The sequence below is a fragment of the Poecilia latipinna genome, unplaced genomic scaffold (assembly GCF_001443285.1).
Source record: "Poecilia latipinna isolate Pla-1442-1.1 unplaced genomic scaffold, P_latipinna-1.0 Scaffold4225, whole genome shotgun sequence".
Taxonomy (NCBI): Eukaryota; Metazoa; Chordata; class Actinopteri; order Cyprinodontiformes; family Poeciliidae; genus Poecilia; species Poecilia latipinna.
Window position 1 is genome coordinate 13,290 of NW_015116841.1, and position 14,657 is coordinate 27,946.

At 38.3% G+C, this 14,657-nt stretch overlaps 1 protein-coding gene and 1 pseudogene across 1 annotated transcript; both read left to right on the forward strand.

The window, feature by feature from the left end:
• The first annotated feature begins 1,375 nt into the window (after positions 1–1,375).
• tal2 (T-cell acute lymphocytic leukemia 2) lies at positions 1,376–3,822 on the forward strand. The gene is made up of 2 exons (XM_015025638.1): positions 1,376–1,871; positions 3,476–3,822. Exon 2 carries the CDS (start codon positions 3,480–3,482, stop codon positions 3,816–3,818), a length of 339 nt encoding a protein of 112 aa, XP_014881124.1. The 5' UTR covers positions 1,376–1,871; positions 3,476–3,479; the 3' UTR covers positions 3,819–3,822.
• A 5,025-nt stretch (positions 3,823–8,847) lies between these two features.
• On the forward strand, positions 8,848–12,996 carry LOC106942372 (UDP-glucuronosyltransferase 2A2-like; annotated as a pseudogene).
• Positions 12,997–14,657: the final 1,661 nt, after the last annotated feature.

Consider the following 14,657-nt stretch of genomic DNA (forward strand, 5'->3'; position numbering starts at 1 on the left):
TACGGAATCTCAGTTAGCCTTCATAGCGGCGCTGAACCCGTATTACACCAAGCACTGTAGCTAATTAGCTGGTATCTCGACGATGGACATAAATACAGTAAAGTAATATTCTAATCACAATATTTACACAATAATATGTCCATCTTACTTGTGAAATGTTTGTCGAGCCCTCACATCATTAGTCCATCGATCCGAACAACAATATCCCGCAGTGCTGAGGCATCTTCTGCTGTTTTGGTTGAGCAAAGTAGGAGGGACGACCGCTCCAAGATGGCCGCCGTATTTCCTGCGCCGGAGCGGCCAATGCGGGGTCTACTCTTATATTATGTCGATCCGATTGTTCGGACTGTGATGACATGTATTATTAATACGACCTTAACACCAGTCTCTGGTTACCTAGCAACAACCTGTAGCAGCAGCAATTTAACGTTTTGCCACTGTGCCTCATAACTTCTGAAAAGTAAAAAAAATAAATAAAATAGCGTGGAGTGAAAACTTTGGATAAAGGAGTAAAGTTCACACCAACAGTTTGACAATATTTCAGATATTTAAAACAAAAATCAATAATTATCGACTGATATGAAACACTTACATTGTGATGAGTTTTTCAGGTTCACCACCGCGTTGTGTTGCTGTCACATAAAAAAAAACCCAAAAAAAAAACCTAAAGACATTGGAGATTGTGGATGAAACCTGACAAAATGTGAAAAAGATTAAGCCAATGCCGCAGGATTTCGCTGTGCAAAATGTTACAAATGAAAATGTAAATAACCAAGATGGCGTGCTTTTAAAGGGTTTTGGTCGGGGCATTGCATCACCAAACTGAACCACCTGACTCCACTCTGCAGACCTGAGTGGAGGCGGACAGCGGCCTGCAGGTGCAGCCTCTTGGACGTGCAGCAGCACCCATGAATGGGAGATTCAGAGCAAACGCCCCCCATCGGGGCCCGTTCTCCAGGCCCTCGGCTAATCCCATTGCCTAATCGGATTATGTAAATTCCTACTCCACACACACGGTTTTCTGGAAGGCTGCGTCTTTGAAACAACACTTGAAGGGTGTAAAAAGAAACAGTGACAATTGGTTAAACTGGACTTATTTTATCTGAACGGGGGTTGAAGGAAAAAAAAAGAAGTGAGGAGTGATGGCTGAGATGGGAGTCAGACTCTGGCCGCCATGTTTCCTCTAATTTATGTGTGGCCCCTTGGAATCACTCAACAAGATTACCGGAGTCATAACAAAACACATATTGTTCGACTGTCAATCTGCATGTGGTGTTTTTACCTTTTGTGGGCCAATCAGGCTGAGTTTAAAGGCAGAGCTGCAGGTTTTTCTCCTGGTGGGCCGTCCACGCCTAATGTCAGAGGAGCAGAAAGGAATCAGTGTCCAGAACAGTAAGAGAACGTTCCGAACGTCTCAGTTTCACCTCAATAGGAGTTTATGACCTTCAGTGGGATCATTCAGGGATTAAATGACAAACAATCACCTTAAAGGTGGCCTACTTTCAGTCATTTTAAAAGTTGAACACAAAAACCTGATAAAATCATTTAGAAACCATCTAAAGTCACGACCTCCGCGGAGCAACATCAATAATTCACATCAATTTATTCACAATAACAATAAAGGAGGTGGAGGTGGGGACTGAGCAGCAACCACAATGAAGCTCCACCACGACACACGTCACACAATGGGGCCGCCTGGCTATAAAAGGTGGGATGGAGGCGCGTCGCGTCTCACCCGGCTCCTCTTCCTCCCTCTCGCTCCACCGGATCCAGTGACGATGAGGAGGCTCTGCTGAAGGACTGCCAGACGCCGATGACCTGCGGACGAAAGCTCTGCCTTCTGAGATTTCTGCACATTTCTACACAAACAGGTCAGATACATAATATTTTTAATGTTTGCTTTGGTTATAGATATCATTTGTAAGAAATACTGGGAGGAAATTGTATTTTTCTTTTTTGAAAATTTGCCTTTTTCTGCAAGCAAACCTGCTGAAAATGAAAAATGAAACATTTCTCACTAAATGATCATGAATAAATAAAAAAAACTTAGGCTATAAAAGCTTACACACAGATCAGGGCTGAACATTGAACAAATTTGTTATTTTCAAAGATAAAAATATAAAATATGCATCTTTTTAAATTGTATTAATATTGAATATAAAATCTGTCAATATTATTAGATTAACTTGATTACTTTCGTCAAAGTGTCTTGTAAAGTGTAAACATTTATAATAAGCTGAATTTAAATTACATTGAAAGTATTTATATAAATTTAGAGGAAATTTTATATAAAGGTGCTTTATATAAAAACTGGACTCATATTTTAAAAACTCCTTGAGATTAAAAATCTATTTTCACAAGCGAGTTGTGACAGCAGAACAGAAGTCAGTTACAAGAAGTCAGCTACAAATAAACACCGTCACTCATCAACAACAAGACTGTCTTTAAAATGAAAAACTCAGGTCGTCAGTCAGCTATAAAGTAATGATACACACACTGTGTTTCTGCAACTAAAATGGCTTTAGAAGAATAAAATAATCCTTCAACTGAAGTTGGTTCTTAAGATGATTCAATGCTGCAAAATCTAATTTATACCAACAGAAACCAAACATATAAACAGAAAAGAGTCACATTCCAGTCTGATACTAAAATTAACTAAAGACACTGCAAAGCTGCAAAAACACAAAATATTTTTAGTCTAGTTTCTACAAATATCTTAACTTGAAATGAGAAAAAAGTAACTTTTCAGCAAGTTACGGTGGCTTGTTTTAAGTAAATTACTTAATATTGATGAAAAATAACTAGTTTTACTGTTTGATTATTTCACTCGTAACATTTTCCCCTGTTATAAGTGAAATAATCTACCAGTTGAACTGGAACTTTATTATTATTACTAAAGAGTTATTTATTTAAAACAAGCTCGTATATCTTACTGAAAAGTTACTTGTCAGTTAGTTTTGTCTTATTTCAAGTTAGTTAAAATATTTGTACTAGAAACTAGACCAAATACAACTCTGGAAAAAATTAAGAGACCATTAAAATGATCAGTTTCTCTGGTTTTACGTTTTTTAGTTATATGATTGAGTAAAACGAACTTTGTTCTTTTATTCTATGAACTGCTGACATGTCTCAAAAAATTTGTATTTATTTGCAGAAAATTAGAAATGTTCAAAATAACAAAAAAGATGCAGCGCTTTCAGATCTCAAATAATGCAAAGAAAACAAGTTTATATTAATTTAGAAACAACAATAATAATGTTTTAACTCAGGAAGAGTCCAGAAATCAATATCTGGAGGAATAACCAGGAGGTTTTCAGTTCAGTGCAGTGGGTTCTTAATTTATTCCAGAGCTGTATATTTGGTAAGATTAAAATTATCTTTACAAAAAGCATAAATATTGAATTAATCTCCACTATAATCTAAAACAGATGAATAAACTGTTAAAAAGCTTCATTCGATCCCGTTTACCTTCCAGCATCATGACCAGGAAGGTGTTCACCAACACCAGGGAGCGGTGGCGCCAGCACAACGTCAACACGGCCTTCGCAGAGCTCCGCAAGCTCATCCCCACCCATCCTCCGGAGAAGAAGCTCAGCAAGAACGAGATCCTGCGCCTGGCCATGCGCTACATCAATTTCCTGGTGCAGCTGCTGGAGAGCCAGAGCGGCCAGCCGGCCGGCCACTCCTCCACCGCCCTGCTCAGCTTCCTGAGGGGCAACATGGAGCGGCTGCACTCGCCTCCCCGAACCTGGACCGCCACCAGCGACACCGAGGCGCCGTCGCCCGGATCCAGGAGCGACAGCTCCGAGGCCTGGTAGACCAGAAGAACATGGAGGACTTTTCAAACTGTTTTTATTTTTTTTACAGGGGAATAAAAACTCGTGTTGTGGAAGACGAGACGCGTCCCTCTTGTGACGCTGATTATTTATAAAGTATAATTTCCAGGAGCAATTTATACGTTTTCTGCATGGAAGTGTCCCACGTTTCCTTCGTGTCGCCATGTTTGCATCCCTTGTTGCTGGAACTGATTTAATTTTGCAGGAATTCCTTGTTTTCCAATGAGGAAAATGGAGGATTGTGGATTTTCTTATTCTGACTTAGATTAAATGAGGAACAGATGAAGGCTGAGCTACTTCTCCAGATTGCAAACGAGCACTTTTTGGTTTTTTTTCTTTTAAAATATGGCAACTCAATCAACAACAGAGAGCCATGCTAAGAAAATAAAAAATAATAAAATCACAAGAATAAAGTCAAAATAATACAAGAAAAAAGTCACAATTATATGATAATAGTCAATATTTTGAGAATAAAGTCAAAATATTGAGAATAAATTCGAAATAATATGAGAATAAAGTCATAGTATTACCAGAATGACTTTATTCTGGTCATTTACAACTTTATTCTCGTGCGACTTTGTTTGAGAATAAGTATTTTTATTCTTGTACTTTACTCTCATAATGACTTTATTCTCTGAATTTTATTTTATTTCATCATTTCTTAGTCCTAATACCTAACCTGACCTTTTCTCATTTATCAAGTTTCTGAGGCTTCAGAGAAATCAGATTTTCTGTTTTTCTTCCTTTTTCTCAAAACTCAGCAGCTGATTTCTAATGTTGGGATGAAACTGACAATCTGCTTTCAGTCATTGCTCACAAATATCCGATTTCAAAGGAATTTTTGCTTTTTTTAATTTATTTTCTGTAAATAAATGAAATGTGATATGACGGCCAAAGATACTGAACTGATTGTCAACTGTGAGGAGTGTGTAAATGATCAATCTTATATGTCTTTGCTAATTTATTTTTGCTTTACTTGTGGACACATAGTATCTTATTTATTTTAATTATTTATTCAATAAAGGATTTGTTAATTATTTGGGTGTTTTTCTTTACGCATTTTGTGAAATATTTACACAGAAACACTACCTGACAGAAGTACTGACCCGAAGGTCCCACAATTATGAGACAAAACAATAAGAAATGGCTTCTGATGTTTAGCTCTGAGTCATTTCACTGCTCATGTTGTAAATCGATCTGAAATAGACACTCCTAATCTAAATGTAAATTTTTATTTTTTTGTAAATCCTGGCATATTATTAAACATTCATCCTACTTCTATAGGAGAAAATCTAATACTTTTCCTCACTAGTTTAGGTAACACTTTATTTGAAGGGGGGTGAATATACTGTCATGACACCATCATAAACATGACATAACACCTGTCATGAACATGAATAAGCCTTCATGAATATTTATGACTGTTGTCATAAAGCGTCATTCGGTAAATTATGACACTTTTAATACAAAGTTGGCATTATTCAAAATGTCTTTGTTATGACAACTTGACATTAACCAATAAATCATTATTGATATAAATTTGTTATAAAAGTATTACTGATTGCACTTTAAAAATTAGGTAACTTTATGTTAATTAAAGGTAAAGTTTAAACAGTAATGATTTTATAACAAATTTATATCAGTAATGATTTCTTGGTTAATGTCAAGTTGTCAAAGACATTTTGAATAATGTCAACTTTGTATTAAAAGTGTCATAATTTACCGAATGACACTTTATGACAACAGTCAAATATTCATGAAGGCTTATTCATGTTCATGATATGTGTTATGTCATGTTTATGATGGTGTCATGACAGTCTTATTCACCCCCCTTCAAATAAAGTGTTACCCTAGTTTATTTTATGTAACTATCCAGAAATAAAGAAACTAAGAAGGTAATAACCAGAATTTTCAAAAAGCAAAGCCACTTGAATTTCAGGATGACAGCCATTTTTCAAGATGGCCGCCATTTTGAACGCCTGTATGGTCACACTGTGATAACTGAAGCAAAGAAGAAAAGCTGCTGCTCCTTTGTGTCATCAAAGCTCAGAGGTTTGTTCCTCTGCAGCCATGTGGACACAAGGCTGACCTTTGCCCTTTGTCCGCTGACCAGAGGCCTGACAGAGGACTGGCTCGATGTGCCCGCTTAACTTGTAACCCATGAGGTCAGAGGTCGCTCCGAAGTCAAACGTTGTCCAGTTGGTCGTTGTGTGGACAGCGATGCTGGAGGGATGACGTCATAAACGCCGAGAACGAACGAAGGAATTCCTGGAAGAAAACAGAAAGTTTGACGTGAAAATGAAAACAAAAGTAATTTAAACAGGAAACCAGCAGCAGATATTAATACAGAAAGATAAAACAATAAACATGAAAGAAGACGACAACATGGATGGATGGATGGATGGATGGATGGATGGATGGATGGATGGATGGATGGATGGATGGATGGATATTTAATTCACAGGAAAGAAACTAAATTAAAAATGGCTATTTTTCCCCCCAAACTTATTAAAATAAAATCCAGGCTTTTCCAGGTTTTTCCAGGCTGCCTTTACAGAAAAGTGAAAATTTTCCATAATGAAAAACTGAGAATGAACAACTGCTGTGGTTTTCTGAGTCCCTGTCTTGTTTACAGCTGAGTTGACAACAGCAGCCGGTTCATTTCAGTCGCCTGGCGAACATTTAGTTGCTTGAACGTCTATTGTGGCCGATCCTCAGACCAAACATGGCGACTAACTGAGCTGAAGAGTAAACACTGATCTGACTCCAGGCGCTTCAACCGCGGGAGTTAAACTCTGACTAAACAAAGCCGAGCGTAGCTGGACTCAACGACTGGAGGGAAGTGACAACTGACCCTTTGTAACACTGTAAAAACACAAAATATTACCAAGTATTTATGGTAAAAATAAGTAAAAATATCTGAGTGCACTTGAAATTAGACAAAACTAAATTATAAGTACTTTTCAGCAAAATATAGAAGCTTGTTTTAAGTGAGTCATTCCTTAATACTGATGAAAAACTACTAGCTTGACTTACTTCACTATAAATAGTGAAATAATTAAAAATACTGCTATTTCAGCAATATTATAGATTTATTGATTTAAAACAAGCTTATATTTCTTGCTGAAAAGTTACTTGGAATTTAGTTCAGTCTTATTTAAGATATTTTCACTAGAAATTAAACTTAAAAATACTTGGTAAGATTTTGTGTTTTTACAGTGTAATCCTGAAAAATAAATAAAATCATGTAACACAATGTCATGATGAATCCGAGTAATGACTTCACAGTACATCGAGTCATTTCATAATAAAGTTTTTAAAAAATGAAGGAACTGGTTTATGTCACCACTTCCTGGTAATGTGACACATCTGTACTTCTGTGTACACTGCAAAAACACAAAATATTACCAAGTATTTTTGGTCAAGTTTCTAGTGCAAATATTTTGTTACACTAGAAATAAAACTAAACTAACTTGCAAGTAACTTTTCAGGAATATATAGGAGTTTTAAGTCAATAATTCCTTAATATTGATAAAGTACTGGTTGTGTTGGTAGATTATTTTAACATTAAGATGGTAAAAATGTTTGGTTATAAGTGAAATAATCTGCCAGTGGAAGTAGTCATTTTTTATCAACATTAAGGAATAATTGACCTAAAACAAGACCCTGTTTATTGCTGAAAAGTTGCTTGCAAGTAAGTTTTGTCTTATTTCTAATGAATATTTTCACTATACACTAGACAAAAATGGTAGGAATTGCTAGGATTTTGTGTTTTTGCAGTGATAAGCTTTGCGGTTTCTTTGAAAACTGGAATATTAGGTAGAAATGCTGTCATGGTAACACTTTATTTACAGATTCCTCCCAATCATGTCTGAACATTACGGTTTTTCTGCAGAGTTAGGAAAAACCCGATGTGTAAAAAAAAAAGACACACACAACAAATCTGCATGCCTCTCACTCGCTCCGCATCTTCCTGATTGACTATTCCTTCGCGAGCACGCGGGTAATCGTCTATTGAGAGCACATTTCCTTATCAGCGTCTGGCACGCTGTCTGAATCCGTTATCACAATGGAGCAGATCGGCGCAGGCAGCCCCACGCTCTCCCGGCTCCATAAAGAGAGCATTTCTGGAGCTGGGCGCCAGCCGATAGGCCCTGAGCTCTTTATCCCCTTAAAGCCAATTCACCCTTTGCATGTTTAAATATCTCAGCTCAACCCCTGCCCTTCCTCTCCCATCTCAGCACTCGAGCCACCCTCCTCCTCGTCCTTCTTCTCCTCCTCCTCCCAGTCTCAGCGGTTCCGAGGCTGAGCCGTGGCTGTAATCGACCTGCAACGTGGGAGCGGAAGATGCAGGTGCAAGGGCTGCGTGTCCGCTGCCAGAGGAGGGGAGTCCTCCATTGTTCAGCTGGACAGCACCCTCTCTCCTCTGGAGCACCCTGTGAAGGAAGCAGGGGGCGCACAGAGACAATCACGCACCCTAATCTGATTATGCAAATGTCTACTTCAAAAGGCAACACTCTGTAACCCTCAGCAAGTGGTGCAGAGGAGGCAGAGGAAGCAGCAGGAATGTGAGCAAATGCACGGTAAATTCCTATGAAAATTAAAATAAATCAGAAATCAACGATTTTTGTTGTTTCCATCTCAGGTTGCTGTGTCCCACCAGGGGGAGGTGTAGGAATGAAGACATTCACAATGTGAATAGATCCTGACTCGCTCAACGGGGATTGAATCCAGTATTCAAACAGCCATTGTTTTTCCAGCCGTCCCTGAATCCAGCGACAAAAGGGAATCTACAATGTTAATGAGGGGGACGAAGTGCACAGCTTTTAGGGGTTTTTCACACCTGATTGATTTGGTTCGATTGGGGACCAACGTTGGAACATTTTCTGACCATTTCAGCTGCTGCAGTTATTTCACACCAAAACCTGTTCCCCTCCTCGCCTGTAGGGGCGCTGCACCAAGAACCACTAAAGGAAACACAAAAGCTTCCAAGAAAAAAAAACTAGCGCAATTTCCTTCTTCACAAAATGTAGACAAAAATGGAATAGCGTCAGATTTTAGTGGCGGTAGGATTTAAATTTGGTCTTTGGTAAAAGATAAAGAGCCATTTCTCACACTAGCACAAGACCCTGGTGAGTTTGTTTTTGTTGTATTTACCCAGAATGCCCTGCGCTAAAGTTTGCTTCCTGCTTTTGGAGCGGTCTCCAGTGTGCTTGATGTTCACATTTGCTTTCGAACCAAGAATAATTGTGTTTCCACACATGATAGTTCGGTAGACTCGGTTCGATTGGGGACTAAAAAAAGAAAAGAACATGTAGCAAAATGTGGTGATTCAAAGTGGTGCCTTGGTGGAGCTGAATATAAATGTACACTACATTTTTCTAATTTTGATTGTGAATTTTCTAAAGTGAAACTAAATCAATAAAACTTGGAGGAAATGTACAAAGTCAGGTGTATTTTTTTGTTTATTTCCATTTTATTTTTCTTCTAAGGTGTTTTAATGCCTTACATAAATAAAATTTGATTGATTGATTGAATTGCCAGAGTATCTTGAAAATTATGTTTATACCTTTCTGAAACAATAATAGCTCGACTGGCAGCTTTAAAGCTGCATTCAAGCTGCTTTATTCTGATGAGAATAAAACCACTGCTGAATCACTGTGACAATCATTAAGGGGAATGCTTACACATTTACCAACAACTTCCTTGTATGACAACATTGTTTAACACTTGATGTTTCACATGATCACAATTAAATAAGCAGCGAGATTCTGCCCACAGCAGAAGTTCAGAGTCTTTTCCTTTCGGCTGGATTGCTTCTTATTCAAGAGGAATTTTCTCTTTCCCAACATATTTTAAACCACCATGAAGCTGCATATCGCCTTCTTTGTCCTGCTGCTTCTTTCTGCAGCCAATGGAGGGAAGATTTTGGTGTGGCACACAGATGGAAGCCACTGGATCAACATGAAGCCGGTACTGGAAACGCTGGTGGACAGAGGACACCAGGTGACGGTCCTGATCCCGAGCACATCGCTGTTCATGAACAGCAGCGAACCGTCTCACTTCCGCTATGAACCGTTTAACGTCTCCGTCTCAATGGAGTTCAAAAAGAAGTTTATCAAGGAGTTCCTTCTCTTTTCCATCTACGAGGTTGATCACATGACCTACTTCCAGATTTACAACAAATTAATGGGTTTTATAAGGACCAACATGGATTATTTCCTTAAATTCTTGGATGGAGTGGTGAAATCGGAAACCATCATGAAAAAGCTGAAGCAGGGAAACTACGATGTGTTATTTGCTGATCCGATCTACCCTGGCAGTGACCTGACAGCGGACATGTTGGGAATCCCTCTGGTCTTTTCTTTACGTTTTTCCTTGGCTCATAACTGGGAGAGGATGTGTGGTCAGCTTCCTGCTCCTCCCTCCTTCGTTCCCGCTGCTATGAGCAAACTCACGGACAAGATGGACTTTTTAGAGAGACTCTGGAACGTCCTCTTCTATGCTTTGCAGGACATCGTGATGCCAAAACTTAATGTGGAGAGAACTGGATAAATATTAGTCTGAAGTCAAAGGTGAGCGAAGAGAAAAATCTCCATATAATTAACCAAATATTCTAAAATATATTTTAGAAATCGATTGTTCAGGCAAGTTATATATATATATATATATATATATATATATATATATATATATAACTTGAACTGGGTGAAGCTAAAACTGTCCCGTCAACTTCAGGAGTTTTGGCTAAAACATATTTACAAAGGATTTTTTTATTTTATTTTAAAATGTATATATTTATTGTATGGTTTTGTATTAAAAACTGCTCTGAGTGTGTTCTTCAACAAATCACCTTTATTAAGTCTGTATACTCCAGTTAGCGATTTGCTAGCGATACTAAATTAGTTGACGATTATCTCAATAACTGATTAATCGGGATTAATTGTATCAGCCCTAAAATTAATCTAAAATCTTTTTTTTTTTTTGGGTCGGGATAGAAACTCTTTGAATTAGTTGTGATTTTATGCACAGCAACCTGTTTAATAACATGCTGTTTGTAACAGGAACACCCACCAGTGCCTGTGAGTTGATGGGTAAAGCTGATACCTGGTTGATGAGAACCTACTGGGATTTTGATTTTCCTCGTCCACTCCTCCCCAACTTTAAGTTTGTTGGAGGGATCCACTGCAAACCAGCTAAACCTTTACCAGAGGTAGAATAAATAATGACACCACATTAGTGCTGATGCAAACAAAAGAAATGACATGTTGAAATAAATTACCATTTTACAGGAAATGGAAAATGGAGACGATGGTATCGTTGTCTTCTCTTTAGGATCGGTGGTCAAGAACCTGACCACAGAAAAGGCGAACATGATCGCATCGGTGCTCGCTCAGCTTCCACAAAAGGTAAAAAAAAAATCACTAACTGCTCTGATTAACTTCTGCAGAGTTAGAATCATCCATTTAGATATTTTATTACGTCATCTTCGTCCCAAACTAACTCTGGACTCCCACATAAATCCTTGTTCAACTCAACTAGAAAACAGATGCAAACCTCCGTCTGCCCTGTTGATTGGTATCGCTGTATTTTATTAGAATTAGACTTACACTAACACAACTTTATAGCTACATTTTCACTTTCGGTTCTCAAAAATCAGTTTAGTAGTCATTTTCTGTATAAAACTGAGTATTAAAAGAGAGCAAGAGTTTTACACTGCAAAAACACAAAATCTTACCAAGCATTTTTAATCTAGTGTTTTAATTGTATAGGATTAACTGAAATAATTTGCTAAAAGAAAAAAGTGCCTTTTTTAAAAATTTTTTTACAAGTATTAAAACCTTATAATTCTCGCTGAAGTTATTTGTGAGTTTTGTCTTATTACTCTAAAAAATATCTAAAGAGCCATTTATTTAGTCATGCATTGGTTTGAAGATAACAGATTTACTAATTTATGTTCTTATTTTCTCTTATGTTTTCTCTACATTTTGATCTCATCTTGCGCAGTGTTTTGTGACTGTGAAAAGTGTTTTCTAAATAAATAAATAAATTGCTTAAGTTGTTTTAACTGGTTGATTTCTCAGCTCAGTTTGGTTAAAAACATGTTTTCTTAAACGATTGTAGGTGCTGTGGAGATATAGCAGAGAAAAACCCAAAAGTTTGGGCTCCAGCACCAGAATTTATGACTGGATCCCATAAACTGACTTGCTGGGTGAGAAAATCTAATAATCCAACCTAGAGGCCTCTCTACGATAGTATTTTAGCGCAATATTTTGTGGTAGTACTGTGATAATGAAAATTATGAATAAAAGCTGTTTGTTACCTTGTTTTAGGTAACTGTATGGCACAGCCTTCATTGCGGCACAAACAAATTCTGTTCTTGAGAAACATTCTGGTTTCTTCGGGACGCCGCTTACTTAAAAAGTGTGATTTATATCGTTAAACTGCTCACAGTAACTGCATTTTATCATATTTTCCAACTTAGATATTTATTGATGGTCTCATGGAACAAACTGTGAAAACAGTAAAAATGACATTTCTGATGATACTGTTATATGTTTAAAACATTTTTTGTTAGAGACAACAATAAATCAAAATTCTTAAAATAAGAAATTTTAGATATTTGTGTGTGTAAATGTCCACCCCATGTATTGAGGTCATGTATTGAGGTCAGGTATTGTGCTGAAAACAAAATATGACATAAAAAAGCCCAACGTCTAAAGAGTGTCGACACTACAGCACTCACTTTATTGTTTAACTTCATAATTCAGCTGTTCCAACATGTAAATATGAGCACAAAGTTATTAAAATGATCTATTTATTAAACTTGTCCTTCATCAACAAATATTTAATAACGTTGGTTTCTACCAGGCCATGCTAAAACCAAAGCTTTCATCACTCACGGTGGGACAAACGGGATCTATGAGGCCATCTACCACGGCGTTCCCATGGTGGGAATCCCCATGTTCGGGGACCAGCCAGACAACATGGTGCACATGGAGGCCAAAGGAGCTGCAGTTACTGTTAAGTTAAAAAAAAATGTCCGCAGAGAGACTCAGAGATGCTGTCAACACCGTCATCAATGACAAATCGTAAGTACTACATTATCTTTGGGAAGTGTTTGTCAGAGGAGGGGCTGCAAGGGAAAGCTGGATAAAAATATAATAATAATGAAAACAAAGTTCAATTCCATAAAAATGTTTATCTTAAATGCATCCGTTACTCAAAATGTAATATAACTGATTAAATGTTATTCCTGATGCTCATTTTCTGATTGGCTGCCAGTCAAATTCATGAAGCTGCTTTGCTCCTCAAGCCAGCATTGCTAGCAAGAAATGGAAAACGACCAAAAGAACCGTCCAGCAGCCCATAAGAAAAGCCAACAGAACTGTGGAAGTAAAATAAAACTTGATGTGAATAATCTGAAATATCACATAATTTCTTATAATGAAAAGAGGGGATTATCTGGTAATAAAATCTTACGCCACAGACTAAAATCAGACTGTATGAAGCAGCATTTATGCTAAATGAGTAATAATTATTGAATAGTGAATAATAAAAAAAACATTCGAAACGTTAATGTTTTTATATATGTGTGTGTATGTATATATATATATATATATATAGTGGGTAAGTCACCAGTCTTCCACCCGGGGGGACCCGGGTTCGAATCCAGGCTGGAGCAAAACAGTTACAACAGTGAAACTGAGCTGTGCAGTGTGGGTCCTTAGGCAAGACCCTTGGAGCTATATAGCCTACCTCATACCATGAGAGACATTGATAAGCACGACATGCCGGCTCAGACGTCGCCCGGCCAAACAAGGTCTGCGTCAGGTGCTGGGGAACCAGAGCACCTTGATGAAAAATGGGCTACTGGAACAAGACGGAAATGGGCGAGAGATGAAAACATGGATCTGTTGGAATGCTACTACTCAAGTAACCCTAGTCAGAGGGGCTACATGCAAAGACTGTGGGAGGAATGGTTACTTCGACATCCCCAGTCGACACTAACTGCCAAACAACTAGTAGCTCAGTGTTCCAACATCCGCAAACGGCAACTGCTATCACAACTTGAGATTGACGAGGTACAACACAAAGGGGAGGAGCCAGGACGCCAGGTCAGAAGGGAGTTAACTACAACTACCCGCCCAGAGACTGGGTATGTAGCCCCAGTAATGAACGAACCATCTGAGCTGAACGAGGCAGCAACTGACCTGAGAGACAGAATCATGGCCCGAATGAACACCAGACAACCCCGACGCCAATTACAACGGCTGAGTGAAGTACCATCAGAAAGTCTCATTGAAGATGTGAATGCAGCATTGAGAACGATCCCTACCAACACCATAACTGAAACCAATGAACTGATATACAACTCAGCATCAGTGATCCTTGAGATGCTTGGCTATAAGAGCAACCATGAGACCCAATATCTTATGAGGCTAAGATACCACTAACCACTAAGATCAATATCTTGATCTTAGTGGTTAGAGGCTAAGATCAAGATAACAAGGAGGGAAGTGAGCCAACTGTCAGAGCTCCAAAGAGGTGCAATGAAAAGATCAGTACCTAAGAAGTACAGCCAGATGCCCATACCTGAAGCACTCGAAACTCCAAGCCTTGGCCAGCCGCCTAAAGAGATACACAAGAGAGAATGAAGCCAGGAGGATTAACCGGCTCTTCTCCACCCAACCCACCAAGGCTGGAGACTGAACAATACTGGAAAGGCATATGGGAAAGGCAAATGTCCAAGAAAGAGTCTCAGGTATGGACTGACATGATGGCTAAAGAAACTCACTGCCCTCCATGAGCGACTGGCAG